The sequence below is a fragment of the Lonchura striata genome, chromosome 19 (assembly GCF_046129695.1).
Source record: "Lonchura striata isolate bLonStr1 chromosome 19, bLonStr1.mat, whole genome shotgun sequence".
Classification (NCBI taxonomy): domain Eukaryota; kingdom Metazoa; phylum Chordata; class Aves; order Passeriformes; family Estrildidae; genus Lonchura; species Lonchura striata.
Genome location: NC_134621.1, coordinates 11896772 through 11915693, shown reverse-complemented (window position 1 = coordinate 11915693; position 18922 = coordinate 11896772). Strand labels below are relative to the sequence as shown.

Sequence of the window (18922 nt, the reverse complement as noted above, 5' to 3'; positions counted from 1 at the left end):
AGAATTCAATTTGAATAGATGTATTTTGCACAGCCAGTTGAACTGTGACCAAGTCTGAGCTCTGCAGTGGCTCTCCTCTTCCTGGGCAGAGACTCACTGAGCTCAGCTTAGAGGAGATGCCTTTCCTAGCCCAAGGCTCCCTGTGGCAGAGCAGGAGCTTAGCAGCCATCTGATGTACATGCCTAATTGCTGTTCCAAGAAAGCAGGCTGGAAGTCCCTAGTACTGAGCTTGGATGCCCCGTACCATATTCAGGCTCATCTAAGCACAAGCAGATGCTTGGCCAAGAAATCAATGCATTGGCCAGCAGATAAACAAGTGCAGGAGTTGTAAGGTGCATGGTTGACTGTGCTGCTGGGGTCAGGGCAAGGGGCTGCAGCAGGAGGGGCAGAGTGAAACCCCTGACTTAAAGCAGCACAGGGATTTTTTCTGACACACCCACCTGGACAATCCCCATCAGCATGACAGAGCACAAAATGCTTCAGAGTCTGACATGCCCAAACTTTGATGGGAGAAAACAGTGGTTGCTTAAACCCATGGTGGACCTGAATGATTTCTCTCAGATGGTTCTGTTTTGGGTCATGACAGTGTAGCTGGAGAGTATCAGAGGCAGAAGCTGTCTGATGGTGGTGCTGTTCTGCTGTTCCTCTAAGTCTGCTTGCAGTAGCCTGCCCTCAGCAGCAGCTGCTTCCCTATCTCGAGGAGGACAAGGAACACCAGGGACCAGCAGTGCCGGCTTCTAGTTCTGTGCCTGTCTTGGGATCACCAGCAGCACCTCTGTCCTCACAAGGGCACAGGGGACATCTGGCACTCAAGTTGTGCTTCCTTGCTGGGCTGTGCTGTCACAGCTGTGCTGGGCAAGGAACTCCTCCGGCTCCTTTTAGGTTGTCCCCTGCAGCAACAGGAGGGTGACAGCTCTGGATGTGTTTGTGCCCATGGCCCTGGCACACCCACAGTGCACTAGCCAACTGGGACACGAGCGGCCAGTTCCCTGTGTTGCTGGTTGTGCCCATGCCCCTTCCCCCAGAAGGATTTGAGTTGATGGGAAATTGCTTCCAGGCTCCCCTGTAGGGCTACCCATGCAAGAGTAGATTTGACCCCTTGGATGGGGCACATCAACAGGTGGGTGGTAAGATGAGACATCAACTTCTGCCCAAAAGTGGGAGGCTGCAGGCCTGGGCGGTTCGATTACGAAGCATCATGGCAAATAGCATGAGCTGCATGTCCCCAAAATAGCCCAGGGAGTCTTTATAACGTGGTGCTCCCAGAGAATCAACAGTCCTGGGCCAAGGGCCTGTAGGTGAGCTGCAAGTGCCAGGCGCCACCTCCTGCATGTGACTCAGGGAGTACAGGAGAGCACGGTGGCTGCCACTTCCCTGTGGCAAGGGGACACGGACACGGGCGGGGGCACAGCAGGAGCGCAGCGCTGCGGGGCCAGCACACATCCGTAGTGAGGAGGGCCCCTGACGGGCAGAAGAGGAGGCAGCCCAGTGAGGGGCTGGGCCGCGTGCCGAGCAGTGCCCACGCCGCTGTGCCTGGAGGCTGCGGTCAGCATGAGGGACTATTGCCCCTTGGGGCCACGGTACCGCCGGTACACGCCACGGCTCAGGGCCTCGCGCACCGTGCACTTCCCCAACGACGTCGTCTTTCAGGACCACATCAAGAAGGGGGACCTGGAGCAGGTGGGCAGGTTCATACGAGCCAGGAAGGTGACACTGGACACCATCTACCCTTCTGGTGAGTGCTGCTGGTGGGCAGAGCTGGGGAGAGCAGCGGCACAGCTTGGTGGGGCTGTGAGGGACACTCGAGCTGGGCTGTGGGCCACCTTCAGCAGGACTGCAGCAAGCCAGGCCCCTCACTAGCAAGAGCAGTGCCCAGCAGGGCGCAAGAGCCCCAGGCCGAGGCCCCAAAATCTGCCCTCAACAGCACAGCCAGCACATGCTGTGGAAAGAGGAAGCTTGGCCTCTGGGTCCCTTTAAGGCACCACTGAGCACCTACAATGTGTTGGGACCTCAAAGGGCAGCAGCAAGCACAGGCTGTGAGCTGCGGGCAGGACCCTGCAGCTCCTGCCTTTTCCCCTGACTGGGGGATCTGCATTTGCTCCTGGTTCTGCCTGTTTCTCACAGCCACTGCTCCCTTTAGTATGTCTGCCTCTGGGGACTCAGGGAAAGCTTTGTGTTCTGTGTGTACAGCCTCACCAGCAATGGAATGGAATGCCGTGATCTCTGCAGGCTGATGCAGAGCCCAGATTTGTCCTTTTCTTGTGCTTGGCTTCAGCTTCTGCTCTCACAAGGCCATGGAGACAGAGGCTCAAATGACTCTGAGCTTCTTTCTGTCCATACTGATTCTTTGTTAGTGATGAGCTTCTGAAACTCAGGCAGAGCACGATGCGAGAGACCCTTCTCATGTCTGCATGTCAGTCCTGTCCAGGACTCTAAGGGGCAGTTCCACTTCCCTCTCTCTGTCCTGTCTAGCTGGGGCAATGGGTGCTGCACCATCCCAGACAGGGTATTTATGCTGCAGAATGGCAATAGGAACCCACAGCAGCTCCTCTGGCTTTCTCAGTCTTTGTTTCTTTCCCCACAATCCTCTCCCTGAGGACAGTTCCTGCACCCCTTTCCTGAGCTGTGCACAACTCGTGAATTCAGCACGGAGAGCTCTTGCCCTGGCCAGGGCTAACACTTCTCTCCCTTCAGGCATGGCAGCCCTCCATGAAGCCGTGCTGACGGGAAACCTGGACTGTGTCAAGCTCCTGGTGAAATACGGCGCTGACATCCACCAGAGAGATGAGAACGGCTGGACGCCCCTGCACATGGCGTGCAGCGACGGCTACGCCGACATAGCCAGGTAAGGGCTGTGGGGCCGCGCGGCGCGCTGCAGCGGCGGCCGTGCGGCTCCTTCGGGGGCTGCCCGGTGCCGCCGCTGCCCCCGGGGCTGCCCGGCCCGCCGGCTCAGCTCCGCGTCCTGCAGGTACCTCCTGTCCCTCGGGGCCAGCCTGGAGGCCACCACCGACGACGGGGAGAAACCGTCGGACCTCATCGACCCGCAGTACGAGGACCTGGTGCAGCTCTTCGGAGCCACCGTGCTGCGCTGAGCCGGGCATTGGCGAAAAGCGGCCCCGAGCGCCTCGGGGCCGGCCAGGCGGCTCCGCCTGCCGAGGGCCGGGGCTGCGCCTGGGCTGGGCCCGGGCGGCGGCCAGGCAGCAGCGCTCGGTACTGCGAATCGGGAACCACTTTGTACTTTTCCAATAAAGCATCTCGGTCACTGCCTCCGGCGCCGTCTCCGCCGCCGTCTCCGGTGCCGCCGGGCCGGGGCCGGGCCGGCCGGGGGCGGGGCCTGGCGGGCGGAGGCGTGGCCAGCGCCGCGCGCAGGGCTGGCGCGGGGGTGTGGCCGCCGCCGGTAGGGGGCGGGGCTGCGCCTGCGCGCTGCGGCGCTTCCGTCTGTGCGGGTGGCGCAGGCGGGAGGGCCCAGGTGAGGGGCGCGCGTTGCCCGGCGACGGGCGGGGGGCGCCGCGCGGCCTGGCCCGGCCCTGCGCCTCGCCTTCCTCCCGCGGCCCCGCCGAGCCCCTTCCGGCCCCGCCGAGCGCCGCTGACAACATGGCCAGGTGAGCCCCGCCCGGCCCCGGGCCCAGCGCGGCCCCGGGCCCGGCTCAGTTTCCCCCCGCGCTCCGCTTGCAGCTCCCCCGTGTCCCGGGTGGTGTACAACGGAAAGCGGAGCGGCGGCCCGCGCTCCCCCGGCGCCGGCAGCGAGATCTTCACGCCGGCCCACGAGGAGAACGTGCGCTTTATCTACGAGGGTGAGCGGGGCGGCGGCCGCTGGGTGGGGACGCGGGAGGCTCGGGGCGGCCGAGGCGAGCGGCCCCTGGCGCTGTCCCTGTCCCCGCAGCCTGGCAGTGCGTGGAGCGCGACCTGCGCAGCCAGATGGGCTCCGAGCGCGGCCTGGTTGAGGAATACGTGGAGAAGATGCCGAACCCCAGCCTGAAAGGTGCGCGGGACGGGGGCACCGCGCCGGTGTGTCGGCCCGGGGGTTGCGCGCGCCGGGCGAAGGCTGTGCTGCCTCTGCCCCCAAAGTCTCTCCTGTCTCCCTTGCAGCGTTTAAACCCGTCGACCTGGGTGATCTGAAGAGGAGGAGCACACAGGATGCTAAGAAGTCCTAAAGCGGGTCCTCCCTGCGGGTCGGCTGCTCACCTGAGCTCCTCAAACAGATTTAATTCGAGATTTTGTGTTGATTTCCTCCTCTGGTCTGTCCTTCTAAAAGTCCATGGTAGAGCCAGTCAGCTCTGGGGCTGGCTCTGAAGCTGCCTGAGGTCGAGGATGCTTAGGGCCTCACCGAGACTGCCCAGAGCCTGTTGCAAAGGATTCCAGCCCCCCACTCATAGCTTTTTCTCACCTCAAACTGCTCTTCCCTACTTCATGCTGAGCAACCCGATCCCCTGTTCCCCTCCTGTCGCTGCCCTCTGTGCTAGGCTGGGCAGGGCCAAGGCAGATGCGCTGTTGGATCAGGCAGCATGGGGTCGTGCTTTCCCTTGTGCATTGGAGCTCCACCGCTGCTGGGGCTGGCCGAGGGCAGGTGGCACAGCTGAGTCTATTCCTGTGCCTCCAGACACAGGGGCAACTCCTGTCCAGCCCCACTGTGCAGCTGAGGGCTGGGAGACCATAGTCAGACTCCTCCCAATTCCACTGTGGCAGCAAGTGCTGCCTGGGCTGCTTGCTGCCAGAGCACGTGGGCTACATCTGAGGCCACATTTTCTACCTGCTTAGATCAGACCTGGTCCCTGTGGTGCTGGAGGGAAAGGTGTTCCTTTCCCTACAGATGGAGAGGTGGAGTGTCATCACCTGCACCAGGCTTCTGAGGGGTGCTCAGAGGGACCTGGGCCACCTGCAGCCCCATAGGAGACAGTGGCCATGGGAGCAGCCATGGGGCTGCACAGAGCAAGGCTCGGGAGCTCCTTGCTCTGGCAACGCTGCAGTTTTGTACTAACACCATTTTCCAGATAGGCAACCCCTGGAAGAGACCTACCTGGCCCCTCAGCTTGCCCTGGGTGGCTGCAGGTGGTGGAACCACGCCAGGGGCGCTTCCTTAAGCCACTTGCTCCTGGCACTGCGTGGATAGCTCCTGCATCCTTGCCTGGGCCAGAGAGAGTGACTGTGTCAACTTAGCCCACCCGAACTGCTGGGCTGCTCCATGGGGAAGTGTGGCAGCCCCCTGCCTGCCTGTGCTCCGAGCTGGCGGGGATGGGGCTGCCAGGCCTGCCCAGTACCAGTGGCTGTGGGGAAGGCTACGGGGACTTGGGGCTGCCAATTCCTTTCCTTTGCTGAGTCCTTGAGTTGTACTGTACCCTTTCCTTACTGTGGTATGTCACTTGAGGAGTGTTGTAAATAAACGCTGGTGTCCTTTTGGGGCTGCCTTGGTGTGGTGCTGCAGCCTGGCCCAGTTCTGAGGTGTGGACAAGGGGCAGAGAGCAGGGGCTGTGTTTGTTTTTCGCAAAAGGGCCCTGGCCTTGCACTTGCTGGGGCTGTTGATTTCCCTGCGGGCAGGTGCCGCGTGTCAGTGGCTCAGTGCCCTTGGTTGGGCAGCGCTCCGGGCAGCCAGCATCCCAGGAGCTGTCACTGCACCCAGGATTTAAATGTTGAGACTATTAATACCCTTGTATCCTCTTCCCTCTCCTGCTTTAATGGCATTTAGGCTATACTTAGCATTGCTTGAATTTCTGCTTGAGTGCATCATGACACTTACCATGACCCTGTTTACCTCCCATTGCCAAAACATTGCTGTTGGTGCTGTTGGTTCTGGCACAGCAAGATGGGAACTCAGTCCCTATTGCCTCCCGAGCCACCCCAGGCCCTGCATCCCTGTAGCTGCAGGCAGTAGGGGACAGGAAGCTGTGGGCAGTGGGGGACAGGGAGTGATGATTGTTACTGTCACAGCCCCTCTCCTTTGACTTCTTTGGCGGGATGGGTCCTGTACTGTGTTCCTGGAGCCTGACAGGCTGCGGCTGCCCTGGCTCGAAGCCCTTAGCATGTCCAGAGCCATGTCCTGTGTCCAGACAGGCTGCTGTTCAGCTGCCATGGAGCCCAGCACTGCTCCCCTGTCTGGGCACCCATCTGAGGCCATCCCAGGTGTGCAGGACCCCCACATGTCCTTGGGCATGGGGGGCCCCACTGCAGCCCCACCAGCCTCAGCCTTGTTTTCCTCTCTGCTCGGGCACAGTAAAGCCAGAGGCAAAGCAGCTGCTCAAGCTCTAATGAAATGTACAAGAAACATTCTATAAGCGGGTGATTTTTATAAAGACTGATGCCAAATTGCAGGGCAAGGATGGTGAGGTGGTAGGGGGAGGTGGTGGGTGGTAGGGGTGTGAGGAGTGAGGCCACAGGCCAGAGAAATCAGGCTGTTTACCTATAAAAATCGACCTCATCAGGGTTTATTTCCCTGTGCCTTGGACACAGTGCTCTTCATTAGATTAAAGGGTGAGAGGAGGAGAGGAACGTGTTTGTCATCAAATTAGGTGGTGGGGAAGAGGCCTGGCAGCAGGCAGAATCGACTTAGGAGACCAATTTGTGGTGCTCAATTCCCTTGATAAAGTGGGAATTTTCCTGCGAGGCGCCGCACCTAGAAGTGCCTGGCTGTGCTGAGGTGGGGGCATTGCCCACCGTCCTGACACTGGCTGGGGACACAACCCAGGCCACCTGTTTGGGGGTGAGGAACTGCCTCAGCCCCACTCCATGCCTTGGAATGAACTCCACAGCCAGGGAGGAACTGGTGCCATGGCTGTGCTGTGGTGTCCGCAGAATCTTTCTGCTTAGGGCAGTGAGGTACTCGCATGGGCTGCCAGGAAAGGCAGTTTCCATCCCTGGAAAGACTCTGTGCCAGGCTGAATAGGGTCTGAGCAACCTGGTCTGGTGCAAGTGTCCCTGCTTGCTGTTGGGGCTGGGCCAGGGGACATTTAAAGGTCCCTTCCCACCCAAACCATCCTGCAGGTCTGGCCAGGCTGCTGTCAGCGCCTTCATCCCTCTGGATACCAAGAACAAGTAGCTCCCATCGGGCAGCCGAGAGCAGTGCCTGCCTGTGTGTGTGCACACGTGAGTGTGTGCACATGTGTGTACGTGTGTGTACATTTATGTATGTGTGCACCTGTGTATGAGTACATGTATGTGCACACATGTGTACATGTGTGTACATGCAAGTAGGTGTGTGCACACGTGTATGTGTACATGTGTGTGCATGCATGTTTGTACATGTATGTGTGTGCACACATGTATGTACGTGTGTGTGTACGTGTGTGTGGTGTGGGGGTGGGTGTGGTGTACCTGTGTGTGTGTGGTGCAGGTGTGCACACATGTGTGCAGGCTGTGCTGCCTGAGGTGTTCCTCGGGGTGGGGATGCCCCTGCGTGCTGGCAGGATGGGCAGGGGTGACAGCACTGCTGGCAGTGCCAGGCCGAGGCATGCAGGGGTGTCGTTCCAGCAGCTCTGCAGTGATGGGAAAGGATGGTGCTGCAGTCCCACTGGAGGTGTGTCCTTGGGCCGGGGCCAGTCCCACTTCCAGGGAGGTCCCAGGAGTGGTGTTGCCTCCTGACCCAGCCGACCTGGGGGGGCTGTAGTTACCGTGGTTATTGGGAAGCTGCTGGCCAGAGCATGTGGCTCGGTGGGAGTTGGAGGTGACCAGGGCACAGGGCTGCAGATTCAGTCCTGCAGCAAGACAGGTCCCAGCTCTGGGACACACCTGGCTGGCACGGGTACTGTGGGACTGTGGGACGTGCCCTGGTGCAGGCAGACATCATGTGCTTGCATGGGGCTCCTGGGCACTGGCAGACACCATCCCTCCTTGGGGTTGTTGGGGCTTTTTGGGACATGGGGCAATGCTGCGAGCTGCCCCTCAGCACCAGGGGACACAGGACATTTCCACAGCACACCCATGAGCTGCATCTGGCTTGAGGTCCCTGAAGGGTCCCCATCATTGTGTGGCACATATAGGGCCACCCTTGCTTGGCAAGGTCTGGGGGCCAGCCTGGCCCCAGAGGGGTTGGGGGTCCACAGTGGGATGTTGCTACAGCAACGCTGGAGCAACAGGCACAGGGTACAGCCTGACCATATTTACCTTCCCAGAAACTGCTTGGTGCTCCAGCAATTTGCCTCAATTAGGCAAAATTACCTTGTCAGGAAGGCCGCAGTGACGGCAGCAGCTGTAGGGCCGTTGGCTCCGCGGAGGCTGCCTGGGCCGCACAAGCACCATGGCTTAGCAGGGTAATCCCTGTTCCTCTCTATTCCTGTCCCCATCCCTACACCTGGGGGCCTGGGCAGGCCCCCCAGCACTGTGCTCCCCTCCCCTCGCCCATTCTGCCACAGTCCCTGTGTCCTCACAGCCCCACGGTGCTGCTGCCACTGCCCCACAGTCCCGAGCCCCGCGGCCCAGACCCTCTGTTCCCTGTCTCTGCTGCTCCGTCCCCACTGCTAGCGCTGCTCTGGCTCTGTGGCGCCGGGTCCTGCTCGGCCAGGGCAGACAGCAAGTTGCCGAGTAAATAGAGGAAAATAACTGTGTGCCGGGCTGGGCTCTGCTGCCGGAGCCAAGCTGTGCGTGGCCTGGGCCATCGCTTCTTTGGCCGTGCCATGCCAGCCCCGCCGATGCCTCGCTGCGGTCGGGGACCCCGCAGACAGCGCGGCTCCCGACGGCTGCCGGGGGTGCCGGCGCCGTGGCCGTGCGGGGCGGGCGGTGCTGCCACCGGCGGGGATTTACCGAGGGGGCGGCCGCCTGCCCAGGGGTACTGCGTGGGACTGCCGGGGCCCTGCTCAGCGCGTCCCCTGTGCCGGGCTGCGTACGGGACTTGGACAACCGGGACCGTCACCCGCTCGGGGCCAGGTGGGGCGGAGTGATGGGTGATGAGCAGTGCCCATGGCCAGGTCCGTGGGGGCGGTGGGGGTCACGGCAGGGCGGCTGCCCGTCCCGCCGCCACCCCTCGGTCAGGGTGAGCCCCCCAGCCAGGGAGCAGCACCGGAATAATCCCCACACACCAGGCGATTGTGGTGCCCAAAGCTGCGGCATCCGGGTTTAGCGCTCATGTGCGCAGCACAAGCTTCTTAGGCCACCGCTGTGAGCCCGCCGCGGCCAGCCCGGCCTGTCGGCACAGGGTATCGCAGCCCCACACCCCACTGCTGCTCTCGGAGTTAGCCGGCCACGGCCTGGGCCAGCCACCGGGAGAGCGGGGGTGCCGCGGGCAGAGCCAAATGATTTAATTAAGGGCTCCTGGCAGCGAAAGGGCAGAGCTGATTAGCGGCCAAAGGAAAGCGCGTGCTGCGGGAGCTGGAGCCCCGGCTGGCAGCGCTGCAGCGGCTGCTGCTGCATGTCTGCCGCCCTCACTTGTGCAGCACCCTGGAGCATGCAGCAGGGCAGCAGGGCTGCTGGGCTGGGGGCAGACAGTGGGGCAGGCAGCGGGGCTGTCTTCTGGAGCAGCCCATCCCTGCCAGGTGACTCGGCTCCCCATCCATGGCTGTGGCTTGGGAGCATCCGTGGGGTGCTTGGGAGCATAGTCCACACATGTCCAGTGTCCCCAGTCCCCACAGCCCACAGCAAGGCACACACAGAGCTGGCCCTGCAGCCCAGCACGGGCCCACATCTATTTACAGATATGACAGATAAATTACAGCACTGTGCACAGGGACTCGAAGGTGCACAAGCGAAGCACCACAGGACAAACTCCCACCCCTACAGGTCCCCTTGGCCCCACAGTTTCCCCTTCCAGAGGTCCAGGTCCCATTTGCCTGCCTCACTGTGTCCATTGTCCATGTGCCCAGGCAGCACCCTCACCAGGGCAACAGGTTCCAGGGCCCACCAGCACCTGGGGAGGATGGGGCAGGCAATGGTGGCATCCCAGAGGCTCAGCACAGCCCTCCCACCTGGCTGCGGGCTCAGAAGTGGCTCTCGGCCGTGGTCTCAGGAAACTCATAGCAGTGGTGATGGCCCGCCAGGGCGAGGTGCTCAGCAGTGCTGTGCCCACTCCTCTCCAGGCGCTGGGAGCTGGGCTGGGGGGCCAGGCTGCGCCCCAGCCCATTTGTGCAGCCACTCACCAGCTGGTGCTTCTCACAGGTGCTGCCGGCGCCATTGCGGGCACTGGGTGCATGGCTGTAGGTGTGCTTGTATTCCTCAGCCAGGTCCTTCCCCAGCTTCCAGCGGTGCCATCGCTTCAGCAGCTCTGCCTGCACCTGCGGGCAGCAGCTGTCAGTGTGACCCCGTGCCCCTGCTGCCCATTCCCCTGCTGTCCTGCTCACCTCCTTGTTGACGAAGCAGTAGAGAATGGCCACCAGCAAACCCTGGGAAGAGGGAGGAGAGGCATGAAGTGCATAACCAGACCTCAGTCTAGTCCCTCCTAAGACTGAGTCTCCCCATGGAGGGCTGGGCTCACCTGGAAGGAGCTCAGGAAGAGGTCGAAGAAGAGCTTGACATAGCGCAGTGTGCCCTGGGCGTGCTCATCTGTGATGAAGGCGAAGACCACCTCATGGATGCCCAGCAGCGGGATGAGCGTCAGGGTGGACTTGGCCAGCCTGTGGGATGGGGGTTACTGGCTGGACACGCAGGTGTGTGCACCCTGGGAACATAGGGTGAGCCATGCCCAGCACCCACCTGAACTTGTAGTCAGTGTAGCGCATCTGGTGTGCACGAAGCTTGGAAACAAGGATCTGAATGATGCGGATGAAAATGAAGAAGTTGATCTGCAATGGAATGGAGTGAGCCATCAGGGGCACATGCAGAGCCAGAGGCAGGGGCAGACAGGACACCTCTGCTCCCCTGCCCTCAGCAGCCACTCCTACAGCTGTCTTGGGGCCTGTGAGAGAGATGTCGAGCAAGGGGCCTGCAGTGGGCTCACCAGGATGGCCAGGAACACGGGGAAGCGGAGGATCCACCAGAAGCCCATGTTGTTGTTTGTGGACCAGCACCTGCAGAATGGAGGGATGGGGACTGCCAGGAAGCTTCTCGAACTGGCATGATATTGGCAGCCTGAATCAAGCAAGCACTAAAGCCCAGAGTCCTGCTCCTTGCCATGGGCAATGGTGTGGAGTGACTCTAGGGCCATCACAATGTCCCTACAGTCCCACATGCACCTACCTGTGCCCTGTGCCCCCTGTGCCCCCCTCCAGCCAGCAGCTGGAGCTGGTACTCACTGTATGTTTTCATAGAGGAACTTCACAATGACCCAGGGAATGAGGAACAACATGGGTGCCCCTGAGGGGAAGTGAGCAGAGGACAGGTGAGGCACAGCAGGGCACAGGGTCAGGGGACCCAACCCACCCACACTCACCCCAGCCGATGCACAGGTAGAGGGTGAAGTAGCTCCTCTCAGAAAAGACGGCCACCACCAGCAGGTTATGCAGGTAGATGCCTTCCACCAGTAGCCAGCAGTAGTTGGCCACGATGCCGTACTGCATGAAGACTGTGGCTGCCCGACAGCCTGCGGCTGCCTGTGGGCAGGGGTCAGGGCTGCAGCACTGCTTATGTGTGTGTGCCTGTGCCCCCAGCCCCAGAAGTGCCCTGAGAGCAGCCAGCCCCCAGCCCCACCAGCACTGCCTGTCCCTGCCAGTGCCACACTGACCTCGTCACTCAGCCAGACTTGCACGTTGTAGCCGTCGATCTTGTCACTGTAGTGGGTCTTGAGCAGGGCGTCGATGACCAGCACAGAGACGCCCTTCAGGATGAAGGAGGCAAAGAGGTTCATGTGGATGTAGTTCCTCATGCAGTGCAGCTTGCTGTGGATTTGGATGTCATTGTCAATGCCTGTGCATTGACCCCTGGCCTCCACCTGCCCACCCTGTGGACAGCCATGCCCAAACTCCCACCTGAAGCCCAGCAGCAGGGCCAGGGCAAGCAACAGTGCACACAGGGACACAGAGTAGCCCACAGTGTACATCACCTTGAAGCTGCCATAGGTCTTGGCAAATTTTTCCTGGAAGAGGAAGGAGCAAATGAAGGCAGGGGCAGACCGAGGGCAGGCAGGGACCCCCACAGCCCTGCTGCCCAGGTCTGCCCACCTGCGCCTTTAGGTCCTCGTCATCCTGCTCACACTGTGTGGCATCACGCAGGGACTGGCCCCGTGGCCCTGTCACCCACTGTCCATCTGGCCCACAGGTCTTGAAGACGTGTTTGTGCTTCACTGTGAGGGGAGGGGATGGTGAGGTGCCAGCCCCAGTGCCCTTGTGGGCAGCATGCACTGGTCCAGGTGTGGCCACCTGCAGCAGCACACGCACACAGCACACAGGTGTCCCCAGCACAGCTGCACACATGTTTGAACATGCTGCACAGGTGCACACACTGCACAGCTGCACATGCACATGCACCTCCCCGCTCTTACCTTTCTGGTACCAGGGCAGGAACCAAGGGCAGGGCACACTGGCTGTGCTGTTGGGCATCGTATCGGGCCAGCATGAGAACTTGTCGAAGGTGCGGTTACAGACCAGCTCTGCAGAAGGACAGGAGCTAGAGGCGTTTTGGCCTCACTGTCTATCTGGGTGCCAGGACCTCCACTACCCCCTCTGCTCTGTTCCCCATCCTTCTGGGACCCTGTGTTGGCTCCTCTGCCCCATCCCCATCTCAACAGGACCCTGTCCCCACCCCATGCCACCAAACCCCAGGGGACCCCCATGGGCACTGACCTGTGGGTGCAGGCAGGCGGCTCATGTTGCGCTGGCACTCCTCGCTGTACTCCTTCCACCTCTCAACAACATTATCCGTGATCTGGGCACAGGGACCCTGCAGGCGCCAGGGATCATCACCTGTCACATGTGTCCTGCTTGCAGGGGCCACTGTGCTGTGCCAGGCAGTGACCCCAGCTTGGGAATAGCCACAGGCGAGTGCAGGCAAACATGCCATGCCATGCCATTCTGTGCCATCCATGCCATGCCTTGTGGTTGGCAGAGGAGACCCAAAGGGACATCGGATGCTGTACAACAGGCCACAGTGAGGGGATGCAGTGGGATGGGGTGGATCGGTGGTAGTCCTGCATGGGTAGTGGGCTGAGCATGGGGCAGAGCACCCTCATGTGTGGCAGCTCATCCTTACCTGGCAGCAGAGCAGCAGCACCAGGAAGGTGAGGAGACGTGGCTGGGACATCCCTCCTCTGGACCACATGCATGGGACACAGCGCAGGGCACACGGCTTCCTACTGGCCCTCAGCAGCTTCTCCACCCTGGTGGTGACGCCCCTGGCATGTGGGCAGCCCTGTGCAAGACGCCTGGTCACGGGGACTCCTGGGACACAGCTGGGGGACATGGGGCTAGGGCAGGTGGGGCTGGAGGCGGCCACTCTGGCACAGAGCCAGCCACAGTCATGGTGCCTCACTCCTGTCCCCATCCTCACCCAACCCTGTTTGGTGTTCACATGCAGCTATTTGTTCACTCATTTTTGCACCAAGTGTCTGTATTATCCTCCCGAGGAAGGCACTGGGACAGTGACCATGCAGGTTCTCTGCCTGCCAAGGCAGTTTCAGCCCCTGTGTGGCTGGAGTGCAGTGGCAGTGCTGCCTCCAGACCCCCACAGAAAACCCAGGCTGGTGCCACCTCACACTGCTGCTGGGACCCAGCTGTGCATTGTTGCTAAGTCCTGAGAATGAAGACCCTCATGGTAGAAGGGACCCCTCCTCACACCTGAGCATCCTCTCAGGCAGAGAGGCTGGCTCCTGGGCTCTCCCTGTCTCCATGGCCACTATCACCCAGCCATGGTCTGGCAGCAGCACCCACTGTGGATGGCAGTGGCCAGGGAGCCATGGAGAGCAGGGGGCCAGCAGGGATGGGGACACTGGCCATTAACCTACAAGGATCCTGGCTCGTGGGGCTGCTGTGGCTCTAGGACAAGCTCAGCTGGTCTGTGCCCCTGTGGGTCCACCACCCCCAGCTCCAGCAGTGACGTGGGGCCTTGCCTGACATGGTGTCCGGGTGCTCCACAGACCATGGCTCACGAGGTGCCATAATTCCCTCCATCCCCCTAAGCCGGTTATGGGGCTCCTGAGCAGGATTTCGGCTCTTCCCACAAGGGCCCATTATGGCAGCAGCCCCATGGCACAGCCTGGCTGTTTGGGGTGAGGGCAGCCCAGCCGGGGGGGATGGGATGGACAGCAGTGCCAGTGCCACCACAGGCACTGCAGCATCACCCCCAGCCCCTGGGCTCCCCCTGGGCACCAGCCAGAGCGTCATTCTCCCCGACCAGTTCTGCTCCCAGGGCTTGCTGCTCTGCCTGTGCCTATTTTTATCCCTGGGAAAGTCGTGTTTCCTCCATCCGTGCAGACCCACTTGCCATGTCGCAAGTGGCTGCCGGAGCAGCTCATTAATCAGCGTGTGGGGCTCCAGATGCAGCTCGGGGAGCAGGACCTGCGATGGCCTTATTTAGCCAGTCCCAGGACAGAGGGAACTGTCTCCTGGGACAGTTCTCACTGGGTGGGCTCTGTGAATAGGGACCTTTCTTGGGTGCCCACTAGCCACCTCAGCATTCCAGAATTCCTGTTTTTGTCATCACCCCAGCCTCACCCCAGCAACACTGTTGCCCAACCATATCCCTGTCCTAGTCCCTCTCCCATCCCACCTCAGGATCCCTATCTCTTTCCTCCCACACCCCCATGCCAGCATCCCTGTCCTTGCTCCCCTGCTAGCCTGATCCCACCATCCCTGTGCCCCCTTCCAGCACATCATCCCTACCTGTCCCATGCTGCTGCCACATATGTCCCAATCCCACGGGAAGATGCCAGTGCCAGTCCCTGGCCAAGCATCAGTCCCTGCCCTGATTAGGAATGCTCCTCCAGGTCCATGGGTCACAGTGACTTGCTGTCAACCCCTCTGCGCAGCCGGGGAGCAACTTTGGGGCAGAGGTGTCGCTATTTTTAGTTGCTGCAGTGGGATTTAGCAGCAGGGAGGCCTCTGCCCTGGACTCCCCCCATCTGGCAGCCACTCCCTGGCCCTGGCCCCACCATGGCCAATCCGGGCAGACTGCACTGGGTGAGGGGTCCTGGCACGGGGGCCAGTCATGCTCCTAGCCCTGGCGTGGGTCTTCCCCCTCACCCTGCCCAGGCCCTTTGCCCCAGCTGCCTGTGGCGCTGCACAGCCATGGCACCACGCCAGATCCCCACTACCCACAGGACAAGGGGTCCCCGCAGACGGGGCTGTTTCCAGCAGAGATGTGGGTGTGCAGAAGTAGCCGGGAACCAGCTCTCCCTGGTCTGGTGCCAGTGGGCAATGGCAGAGAGGGAGCAGCCACTCTGTGTGGTGGAACAGCAAGGTCTGGGGTGGCTGGGACCACTGGCAGCACAAGCACCTCCCTGGAGCTGGCGCTGCCCAGCAGCAGCACCTGCAGTGCCCTGGGTAGTGGCTCTGCCAGCTGGACGTGCTGCGGCCCCTCTCAGCTGTGTCCTGGGTGCCACAGGCAGCACTGCACAGGGGACTTTTGCCCCATGCTGATGTTGGACAGCGGGGTATGTTCCTGTGTCACAGTTCTGTGGCTGCTGACCTTCATGGAACCCAGGCTGAAAACACCCAGTACGACTCCACGACTCCACTTGGAGCCATAGCTATGAGGAAGAGACCTTGTGCCAGGGGAGTAGGAACAAGGAGACAACACTGGGATGGCTATGTGCAACACCACTGCTGGTAGCCCCAGTGCTGGAGGCCAAAGTGGTCAGACACAGGCACTATCATCTGCCCTCAGAGTGTGGCTGTTGCCAGCATCTGCATTTGCCATTCCCAAGCCAGCAGTGGCAACCCCTTCAGCCACAGGGGCAAAGCAAGGACCCCTGTTCCCCGTGACTGGTGACCCTATGGCCCCCAGCTGACCTGCAGCTCATGGCAGCTACCACTGGCCCCAGGGTGGTCAAAAGGCAGGGGCTAGCCCAGGCAGGGTGCAGGGCAAATTGAGGACCTGGGTTCTGCTGCTATGGCATTGCACCAAGACAGAGGGCATGGATGGGAAAAGACTTGGGATTTTGGGATTTGGGTGTTGGAAGTTGGAGTTTTCTCCCCACTGATGGATGTGCAGCCTCCATGCTACCCTGCAGCAGCTCTGTACCAGCATGGACCCCCACTGGTGGCTGAGTGCCCAGCCCTGCCTAGGAAGAGACTCCTCATCCCACCATGGTCAGCTTCCCCTGAGGATTTTGCCACCCCAGCCCCTCTGGCTTTGCTGCCATTGCACGTGTGAGAGAATGAGCTCCACATCTGGGATCACTGCAACCAATATCATGTGGATCAGTGGCTTGGTAAAGTCTCCATAGGGCACTCATGGGCATCTGCAACGTGACCTGGGAGTACCTTGGCACAGCCACAGCCCCGCACAAGTGCAGTGAGGCTGGTGCAGCCCCCAGAGCCTGGTCCCACAGGACTCTTGCCTCCCTGGTGGGGTGGGGGCTTGGCCACCTGTGAGCACAGCCTCACACCCAGCACAGCCCCATTGGCTTGGAGGCAGCTGTGGGGGCTGTGCAGCCTCTGGACACAGGGATTAGCCCCCCGTGCGCTAATGCGGTGCTTTCCACGGCTGGCTTGGCTTGGAGCTTGGAGCTACATGCCAGCACGGCAGGGGCTTTGGCACTTGGCAGGGGAGGGGACGGTGCTGGGCCAGAGCTGATGCAATGCCAGTGCCAGCCTGGCCCTGCAGATGCTGCTCCACTTTCCACCCAGGACCACAGCAGGCGGGGCAAGACTAGGGGAGATGGCCACAGCAGGGAGGCCTAGGAGGTCTGTCCTGCACCGTCCCTGCCCTGTGTCTGTGCCGGAAGCTTGGGGATGTTTTCTACTCCCCTTTTCTGTTCTTTCCTTGAGAACTGAGTACGAGGAAATTTGGCAGCAAAGGAGCAGCTGAGCAGCCCGGAACAGTCCTTGTGCTGCAAAGCTGTGACTTGTTTGCGCAGAGCTACATGATTGTGGAAGCCCTAGCAGTGGCACATGGAGAGAGCCAATGTCACCAGGCATTGGTGATGTAGGATTCTGTGTCACCTTGGACCAAGAAAAGCCAAACCAGCCCTGACAGTGTTTTTGTCACCTCCACTACTGCTCCGTCACCACAAGGCATGACCAGGGGGCACCTGCACAACTGCCCTGTACCAAAAAGGGACAAGATACAGCCTGGCAGCAGCCACATTGCCTTGCTGCCCAGCTGGCTCTGGCACGGGGATGTTGAGCCACACAGCACCTCATCCCTGGCTCAAGGAAAAGGGTGGTTTTGCTCATCACGTTGCATGAAACCTGTGAAACACAAAGGAAGGCACAAGAGGCATGGTGTGACACATGTGGTTAGCATGTCACAGGGGAGGCACAGGGCTCGGAAGAGCCCAGGAAAAGGTCAGTGCAGACAGGCTAGTGCGCACACTCTCCTGCACTGGGAGCTTCACATCCGCCTACCCAACCGGCAGATCTGCAGCCCCGGGTACAGCCAGGCAGCAGCCCCAGCAAGGCGGGGGGGCTGCGGGTGCCACACATGCCCACTGGCACCACAGGCACGTGCACTTGACCCCAATGCTGGGGTAGATAAACAAGGACATGGGCATGCAGGACAAAGCAGGATGCAGTGGTGGAGCACAGGGGGATGGAGCTGAGCAGTCATCCCATCTCCCCCATGTCTTGTTTCCCCTGCCCCTGTCCTTGCCTGGCACAGCAAGGCACATGGAGATGCTGTGCTCAGTGGCTGGTTTTAGCCCTGTGCTGCTGATCAGGGTTTGTGGTCACATTTTTTCATTAACTATTTTTAATCCACATTTTGCCTATTCTCTGTTCAGCCTTTTCTCTTTTCCCCTCTCTAGGCAACAGAACATTAAAAAAAAAAAAAAAAAAAAAAAAAAAAAAAAAAAAAAAAGAAATGCACCACAGTGTGCAGAAAGGAGCAGGATTGGTGGGAAGCCACAAGAGCTGGAAGCTGGGGCAGCACTAGCACACTGACAAGGGGTCCTGCAAGCCCTAAATTCTGCTGCTGATGCACAGCCAAAATCACTGAATTTGGTACACCCGCAGAAGGCACTGCATGGGACAGGGCGCTGAGCCGTGGGATGCACGGCAAGGACTCAGCAAAGCTGATGCTCCGTCCTCAGGCCATTCTGTGCAAGGGGAGCAGGCTGACCCTCGCGGTCCCTGCTTCCCTCACCACCCCGAGGGAAATGCAGTGCCGAGCAGAGGGGACCTGCAGCAGCTCTGGAGATGCGCTTGCACCCAGGAGGACGGCAAGGTCACATACCCGACATGTCCTGGTTAAACAAAGCCATTTACCAACACCGTGTTGACACAGCAGAGCTCGGGACAGAGTCACAAAGGGCACTCGCACCAGGCCCCCGTAATACCCGGAGAGCTTGGGGAGAGCTGGGAACTGGCAAAGTGTCCCCTGCTCCGGCCCCTCGGCAGGAAACCTATGGGCACTGCTGTGACCACAGCATGGAGACCACGCGCGTCCCACCCCGACCAAGGGCTGCCCCGGGAATTACTCCCAAAGCGACGGAGTTCGGCTGGAATCGCGGGCCGGGGGCTCACCGCAGCCGAGGCAGAGCCCAGGGGTGCTGTTAGTCTGACAGTAGCGCCCCTGCCCAGGGATGCCAGCGGCAGCGGGCGGACGGGAAGCGGGCACAGCCCTGCGGGAACCCCAGGCCCAGAACACCCGGGGGCTCATTTTCCCCGGGGCGGGCACCCAGCATCGGGGCGGCTCTGGGAGCTGCTGCTCTGGGGGCCCGGGGCCCAATTCGTGGCCCCGGGGTTGCGCAGTCGTCACTCGAATCCACATCCCCGCGACGGGACATGCGACATCCCGAGCTCCGAGACCGCGGCTATGGACGCTCCCTGCCCTCTTCCCTCCCTTCCCCGTACCTGTCGGGGCTGGGCTCGCGGCGGCTCCTGAGCGCATCTCGGGACCGGCGGGGACCGGGTCCGGCGCGCTCGGCGAAAACTTCAGCGGAGCCGCGACGGCAGCGCCTGCGGCGACTCAG

General features: G+C 61.0%; 3 protein-coding genes across 3 annotated transcripts; 2 read left to right on the top strand and 1 right to left on the bottom strand.

Moving 5' to 3' along the window:
* The first annotated feature begins 1231 nt into the window (after positions 1-1231).
* PPP1R27 (protein phosphatase 1 regulatory subunit 27) lies at positions 1232-3267 on the top strand. Its single transcript, XM_021534165.3, has 3 exons — positions 1232-1735; positions 2695-2845; positions 2969-3267. Exons 1-3 carry the CDS (start codon positions 1552-1554, stop codon positions 3090-3092), a joined length of 459 nt encoding a protein of 152 aa, XP_021389840.2. The 5' UTR covers positions 1232-1551; the 3' UTR covers positions 3093-3267.
* A 238-nt stretch (positions 3268-3505) lies between these two features.
* Positions 3506-5399, top strand: MCRIP1 (MAPK regulated corepressor interacting protein 1). Its single transcript, XM_021534166.2, has 4 exons — positions 3506-3602; positions 3676-3794; positions 3884-3982; positions 4090-5399. The coding sequence occupies exons 1-4, from the start codon at positions 3595-3597 to the stop codon at positions 4152-4154; spliced, it is 291 nt and encodes a 96-aa protein (XP_021389841.1). The 5' UTR covers positions 3506-3594; the 3' UTR covers positions 4155-5399.
* A 4179-nt stretch (positions 5400-9578) lies between these two features.
* On the bottom strand, positions 9579-18922 carry GCGR (glucagon receptor). Its single transcript, XM_021534110.3, has 14 exons — positions 18804-18922; positions 13042-13200; positions 12636-12732; positions 12335-12442; positions 12015-12136; positions 11823-11929; positions 11579-11732; positions 11288-11447; positions 11151-11211; positions 10856-10925; positions 10612-10700; positions 10394-10532; positions 10260-10301; positions 9579-10193 (listed from the first exon to the last, which is right to left on the bottom strand). The coding sequence occupies exons 2-14, from the start codon at positions 13108-13110 to the stop codon at positions 9900-9902; spliced, it is 1512 nt and encodes a 503-aa protein (XP_021389785.2). The 5' UTR covers positions 13111-13200; positions 18804-18922; the 3' UTR covers positions 9579-9899.

What these genes read in the sequence shown, in the direction of transcription:
- PPP1R27 (XM_021534165.3), top strand. Translation starts at nt 1,552, where the DNA reads ATGAGGGACTATTGCCCCTTGGGGCCACGGTACCGCCGGTACACGCCA. An exon ending in GGACACCATCTACCCTTCTG is followed by an intron (nt 1,736 to 2,694) that starts GTGAGTGCTGCT and finishes CTCTCCCTTCAG; the next exon opens with GCATGGCAGCCCTCCATGAA. An exon ending in GGCTACGCCGACATAGCCAG is followed by an intron (nt 2,846 to 2,968) that starts GTAAGGGCTGTG and finishes CGCGTCCTGCAG; the next exon opens with GTACCTCCTGTCCCTCGGGG.
- MCRIP1 (XM_021534166.2), top strand. An exon ending in CGTGCGCTTTATCTACGAGG is followed by an intron (nt 3,795 to 3,883) that starts GTGAGCGGGGCG and finishes CTGTCCCCGCAG; the next exon opens with CCTGGCAGTGCGTGGAGCGC. An exon ending in GCCGAACCCCAGCCTGAAAG is followed by an intron (nt 3,983 to 4,089) that starts GTGCGCGGGACG and finishes TCTCCCTTGCAG; the next exon opens with CGTTTAAACCCGTCGACCTG.
- GCGR (XM_021534110.3), bottom strand. Translation starts at nt 13,110, where the DNA reads ATGTGGTCCAGAGGAGGGATGTCCCAGCCACGTCTCCTCACCTTCCTG. An exon ending in CCGCCTGCCTGCACCCACAG is followed by an intron (nt 12,443 to 12,635) that starts GTCAGTGCCCAT and finishes GTCCTTCTGCAG; the next exon opens with AGCTGGTCTGTAACCGCACC. An exon ending in CCGTGTTCCTGGCCATCCTG is followed by an intron (nt 10,701 to 10,855) that starts GTGAGCCCACTG and finishes ATTCCATTGCAG; the next exon opens with ATCAACTTCTTCATTTTCAT.